Source organism: Octopus bimaculoides, chromosome 20 (genome assembly GCF_046866305.1).
Source record: "Octopus bimaculoides isolate indiv1 chromosome 20, ASM4686630v1, whole genome shotgun sequence".
Taxonomy (NCBI): domain Eukaryota; kingdom Metazoa; phylum Mollusca; class Cephalopoda; order Octopoda; family Octopodidae; genus Octopus; species Octopus bimaculoides.
Window position 1 is genome coordinate 39,155,255 of NC_142947.1, and position 6,765 is coordinate 39,162,019.

General features: G+C 37.4%; 1 protein-coding gene across 1 annotated transcript in view; it reads left to right on the plus strand.

The window, feature by feature from the left end:
- Positions 1 to 4,136, plus strand: part of LOC106867837 (FACT complex subunit SPT16) — a 44,215-nt gene extending 40,079 nt beyond the window's left edge. Inside the window, exons 24-26 of the mRNA XM_089338409.1 lie at positions 206 to 332; positions 1,222 to 1,296; positions 3,042 to 4,136. Of these exons, the coding sequence (XP_089194535.1) occupies positions 206 to 332; positions 1,222 to 1,296; positions 3,042 to 3,250 (411 nt within the window). The 3' untranslated portion in view covers positions 3,251 to 4,136. The remainder of the gene's footprint in view (positions 1 to 205; positions 333 to 1,221; positions 1,297 to 3,041) is intronic.
- The last annotated feature ends 2,629 nt before the right edge of the window (positions 4,137 to 6,765 follow it).

The following is a 6,765-nucleotide window of genomic DNA, read 5'->3' on the forward strand; positions in this document are numbered from 1 at the left end:
AAAACACTTGCCCAAGGTGCCACACAGTGGGACTGAAACCTGGAACCATGTGGTTAGAAAGCAAGCTTCTCAGCACACAACCACACACCCCTACTGCACATAGAAAATTTTAACAGCAAAATCTTGTATGGGCCCCCAAAAGTGTCGCATGGATTTTGTTTGAGAATCACCACCGTAATGAAAATTTTTTTTCATCTGTTTGCAGGATGAGCATGAAGATGACGACGAGGAAGATGATGATGCTTACGTTCCTAGTAACGACTCGGCTGGCGAGGAAGCCAGTAGCGAAGAGGACAGTGAAGAAAGCAACTGGGAAGATGAAGAAGAATCAGGTATTTCTTTCAGTTTATCATTTTATCAACAGCATCCGTTGCTGTCATTGCTTGAATCTCTTTTATAAGCTATGTGTGAGATTGAACTGACATTGATCTAACCCCAAATTTGTAGCCTTTAGGTTGACACCCTGTGACTAAATTTTATAAAATGGGCTATCTAAATTAAGGCTCCACTTAACCCTTTAGCATTTAAACTGGTCATATCTGGCCCAAATATGTCCTGTTTTATGTCCAAACTGGCCAGGTCTAGTCTCTCACACTTACCTTCCAATGTCATTCTAAATATAAACAATAACATCACCAAAATCTATGAGGTAATACATGATTAATTCAAGGTTCCGCCTGACCCATGCAGGCATGGAAAAGTGGACGTAAAAACGATGGATGTTAATGATTGAAATAGATAGATGCCAATACACCTAAATAAAACCTAACATCAAATTTGTAGCCTTTAGGTTGACACCATGTGATTAAATTATATAAAATGGGTTATTTAAATTAAGGCATCTACTTAACCCTTAAGCATTTAAACCGGCCATATCTGGCCCAAATACGCCCCCCCCCCTGTTTTATGTCCAAATTGGCCATGTCTAGTCTCTCACACTTACCCTCCAATGTCATTCTAAATATAAACATTGTCATCAAAATCTCAAATCTATGAGATAATACGTGATTAATCCAAAATAGTATGACTAAATAAGCTTTACATTTGTCGGTCATTTGAACGCTAAATGGTTAATGTTTGTCATAGTTTTCTTGAATCATTTTACAATTATGGCCTGGGTAGTAAGTTTAGTTGTATTTGAACCCTCCATTAAGGAAATGGCATCTGCTGCAATCAATTACAAGCGTGTTGTGATGATTTCTTGGTTTTTATCTTTTGTAGATTATGAAGATGATCTTGGTTCAAGTGAAGAGAGTGGTAAAGATTGGGATGAATTGGAAGAAGAAGCACGACGAGGTAAGATTGTTGTTGTTGTTCTTATTAGTTTGGTGAGCTAAGAGAATGGTTAAAGTGTCGCTCAAAATGCTTATTGTCATCTCCTATGCTTATGAATTAAAATTCAAATTTCACTGAGGTCGACCTTGCTTTTCGTCCTTTTACGGTTGATAAAATGAGTACCGTTTGAGCACTATGGGTTGAGGTAATCAACTAGCCCCCCCCTGCCAAAATTTCAGGCCCTGTGCCTGACAGAATAGTTAGCATGCCGGGCAAAATGTTCAGTGGCATTTCTTACGTTTATGAATTCAAATTTCACTGAGGTTGACCTTGCTTTTAATCCTTTTAGGGTTAATAAGATAAGTACCATTTCAGTGCTGTGGGTTGAGGTAATCAACTAGCTCTGCCTGCCAAAATTTCAGGCCCTGTGCCTGGCAGAATAGTTAGCATGCCATGCAAAGTGCTCTGTGGCATTTCTTTAGGCTTTATATTTTGAGTTTGACTTCCACTGAGTCCGACTTTACCTTTCATACTTTCTGAGTCGATACAACAGGTACCAGTTAAACACTGGGATCCGTGTAATCAAGTTATTCCTTTCCGCATAATTTCAGGCCTTGTGCCTATTAGTAGAAAGAACTGTTATTAATAGGCTGAGCTGGCAGAATGGTCAGACCACTGGATAAAATGATAAGCAGCATTTAGTTTGTCTTCGTGTTTGGAGTTAAAATTCTACCGAGGTCAACTTCGCCTCTCAACCTTTTAGAGTTGATAAAATAAATACCAGTTGAGCATTGGGGGTCGATATAATCAACTTAACCACTATAAAACGAGATTGCTGGCCTTGTGCTGAAACTGGAAACTTATAGTTGATGTAGTTATGTGAGCATTGTTGAGAAGGAGATTAGCTCTTTACAAGAAAAGTCTGTGGCTTAGTATACTGCTAACACCCTTAACCCTTTTGATTCCACTCCACCTGAAAATGCCTCTGGCTCTGTAGTACAAATGCCTTGTTTTCAAAAGTTCTGAATTAAAATTTTCCACCAAACCTTAGTCACAATTTATGTTCCTAACACTAGCTTAATGATAACTAAGTGATTTTACTAAATTCTTTGTTATATTTGAAATTAATTGAAAGAAACGCAGAGCATCTCAACAGAAATATGGTAACAAAAGGGTTAAAATATATAATGAAGGAACAATTCTTAACCCTTTTGATACCAACTTGGCTGAAACCGCTTCTGGCTCTGTGGTACAAATGTCTCGTTTTCAAAAGTTCTGAATTAAAATCTTCCACCAAACCTCAGCCATAATTGATGTTCTTAACACTAGCTGAATGATAACTAAGTTATTTTAGCAAATCCTTTGTTGTGCTGGTGGCACGTAAAAGCACCCAATACACTCTTGGAGTGGTTGGCATTAGGAAGAGCATCCAGCTGTAGAAACTCTGCCAGATCAGATTGGAGCCTGGTGCAGCCATCTGTATGGCACCTTGATCAAGTATCTTCTACTATAGCCTCAGGACCACCAAAGCCTTGTGAGTGGATTTGGTTGACAAAAACTGGAAGAAGTCTGTCTGTGTTTGTCCCCTGCCAGTGTTGGTGTGTACATGTCTCTGTAAGCTAGTGGTTCAGCAAAAGAGACTGATAAAATAAGTACTGAGGTCGATTCATTTGACTAAATGTTTTTCAAAGTGGTGCCCCAGCATGGCAGCAGCCCTAATGACCGAAATGAGTAAAAGATTGTGTGTAAATTTCATATTCTTGCAGCTGACTACGAGCGTAACCAGGAGGAGGAGAGGGATCAAAGGTCACAAGTAACACATGGTACAAAGCGGAAACGTGAGAGCAGCAGCGGAGGAGGAGGAGGTAGCCGCAACAAACGCAGCAGCGGAGGAGGAGGAGGAGGAGGAGGCGGCGGCGGCAGCAGCAGTAGCCGCAACAAGCACTCAAAGAAGTCGAAGAAATCCAGAAAATAAGAGAGCGGTGGTGCGTGTGTTTTTTGGATGCTGGTTTTCGGTCGTCCTGGTGGCATGGTTAGGGGGTTTTGTTGGTGGGTGTGTGAGTGAGTTCCACCACTCGACCTGTGTGAGTGAGTGCCACCACTCGCCCTGTGCGAGTGGGGCTTACTCAAATGTCGTAATTACAATGGGTGTTGCTCACTACTTCAACTCACACCATCTCCATCACTACCACCACTGCCACCACCACTACCACTACCACACTTGTAACCACCACCACTCCTACTACAACAACCACCACCACTACTACCACAGGTACAATAACTATCACTAAAGTTATTACCATCACTACTATTATTATTGATACTACTACTACAACTACTAATACAGGTCCTACTGTGCAGGACGTCTATCCATCCCTTCTACCTGGCCATCCCTCCTGATGTATCAAAACCCACTTCTAAGATCCCATTCGACACATTTTCCACATAACTATGTTTGTCATGGCATCACACACACACACACACACATATCTAAATGGCCCCTGCCTTCTTCTACCTGCCTCTCACATGCATATACATATATATATACATACATGCATACATATTGTGTATATATATATATACACATATGCACACACGCACACAGACATGTAACAGTTTGCTGTAAAAGAACTGGTCCTTATTTTGTGGCCCCCCCCCCCCTTTTGGATTGTTGAGGAAAAGTTGCAACAATGCAAAAGCAAGAACGAGAGAGAGTGAGAAAGAGAGCGAGAGAGAGTGTAATAGAATTATTGGAGCTAACAAACAAACAAAATATGTGACTAAAAAAAAAAGAAAAAAAAGACTAAAATGATGAGATATACAAAACAAAGATTATAAATAAATAAAATGATTTAAATTGCTTTGGTTGTTGAAACATCCTAGTATGTGTTTGTGTGTGTATGTAACTGTCTCTTTGTGGAGGCACGTGGTTTCGATTCCTGGACCGGGCGACGCGTTGTGTTCTTGAGCAAGACACTTCATTTCACATTGCTCCAGTCCACTCAGCTGGCAAAAATGAGTAACGCTGCGATGGACTGGCGTCCCGTCCAACTGGGGAATACATACGCCATTGAAGCCGAGAAACCGGGCCCATGAGCCTGGTTAGGCTTTAAAAGGGCGCATATATTTTTTTATTAATTGTCTCTCTACACTGTTTGTAGTTTATTGTCCCGTTAAGGTAGGATCAACATAAAATGTACTCCATCCAGTGAGAAATAAATCTTGCTCTGTCCCATGGTATCGAATTAATCATTGCATTATCTCACAGCTGTGAGATTTTGGTGATTTAACTCTTTACTCTGGGAATGATATTGTGTGGGTAAGTTTAAGAGGTTGGATCTGATTGGTTTTGAAACATAAAGACAGTCAAATATTTAAGCCAGATATGGTTGGTTTTAAAATGTTAAAGGGTTAATGTACACAGTATAAAAGTACAAGGTACTAATAGTTATAAAAACCTGCCAAGACAAGTGTTTCCAGAGCATGAAACTATTAATGGCTTGTATCTTTATACTATATATATATTAAATGCGAGACGTTAGTAAGCATGTACATGGCTTGAAGTGGACTTGATCAACAAAGTTTGTTATCAGGTATGTGTTATTATAGATGGAATTTCTAGTAAGTGGCTGCCACTGTACAACTCTCAGTTTAGCAGCGTAGATTGCTAGCTATGTGATTAAGTTTAAGAGTGTAGGTAATGAAGAAGGTAATTCCAGGCTGTATATGTTCCCAAGCCTCTCTGAACATGTTTTCTGTAACTTTTATATATATTATTTACATTTGACGGATATTTGTCCTCATCTTGTTTGTTGTCAACAAGATGAGGACAAATATCCGTCAAATGTAAATAATGTAAATAATTCCTCATCTCTTAAATAAAGAACTGCAACTTTTATATATATATATATATATGTACACACACAGATATTAGATATGGTGTTATGAGTTATATTAAGCATTCTCAGACTGATTTGGAAATAGGGGGCGGAGAGAGAGAAAGGTACTGTATGTTCCAGTGGGTATCAAGTGGGAAAAAAAAAGGGGCGATGTTCAACCAATTGAAATAAAGACCTCAGCCTGAGAGTGAATAAAAATTTTATCCAGAATCTTCAGTCCAACAGAATACATTTTATCAGGTTAATGATTATAGCTGAGATGCTTATGTAATATTAGGATAAATACTTTATAAGAATTTATGAAGTAGTGTGAAAAAACCTCATAAGTAAAAAAAAACATTTTTTTCCGTAAATATATATAAGGGCATTACTATACAATAATGCCTCACGCTTAGAGGGACTCCATAAGTCAAAAGTACTTTTGACTTATGGAGTCCCTCTAAGCGTGAGGCATTATTGTATAATAATGCCCTTATATAAATACATGTTTACATGGATGTCTGTATGCTTGTTTTTTGTTTGTATATATGCGTGTGTGTATGTTCTCATGAGGATATGTCTTATTTTTGTTGGTGTGTTTTGCATGTTACGTTCATGTTATTTCTTGATATACTGTATTTTAAGATGTATTAGGAACTCCCTAATTTTTTGAGCTTAAAACTTGGGAAAAAAAGTTTTGTAAGGGATTATAATACTGTCCCTGTGTAAGAAACAACCATATTTTTTTAACCTAATTTTTGACAATAAAACTGGTTCTGTATACACGTTAAAATACAGTATGTATGTGTAACAGAAGACAAGATTTTTTCATTAGCTTGACAGATTGTATCCAGACATATATAATTGTCCCACCCATGCTAGCATGGAATGTGGATGTTAAATGATGTCATGTGAATTTAAAAGCTGATGAGCTTAATCATTACCATGTTTCAGAGAAGATGCTATCATTATATATACATGAATGCGTGAATATTTAGCATATCTATATACTTCGTCTGTTTCTATGTCTATGTGAAAATAAAGCATTGTCTTTGTGGGCATATTGCATGAACCTTTCTATAAGGTGAATGAATATTCTAGGTATGACATGAGGATGCAGAGTTGGTCGATGTTTTATTACATACAAATAATATTTGTGTATGTGTATGTATGTAAATGTGTGTGTGTATATATATATATATATGTGTGTGTATACTAATTATTCATGTGTGAATATATATAGATATATGTTTTATGTATCTACGTACATGTAATTACAGGTAAGAAAATCTGGAAATATCAAGAAATCAATATTATCTTTAGTTTCTGTTTTCCCTTGTTTGTTAAAGTTATCAAAAACCGTGTTTAATTCTTCTCATACTATCATTATTGTTATTTTAATATTGTAATATTTGTTTTTTTTTTTCTTGTTTTTTCTTTTCATTTCGAAACTGTTTTTGAAAAACAAAAAACAAAAAATGATTGAACTTGCTCTTTTTCTTTCTATCTAAGCTAATTGTTTTGTCAAGTCTGAGGTGAACAAATAAATATCGCTACATTCTACTACCCCCACATTAAACGTTTGGGGATAAACTGCAATTGATCGAAATAC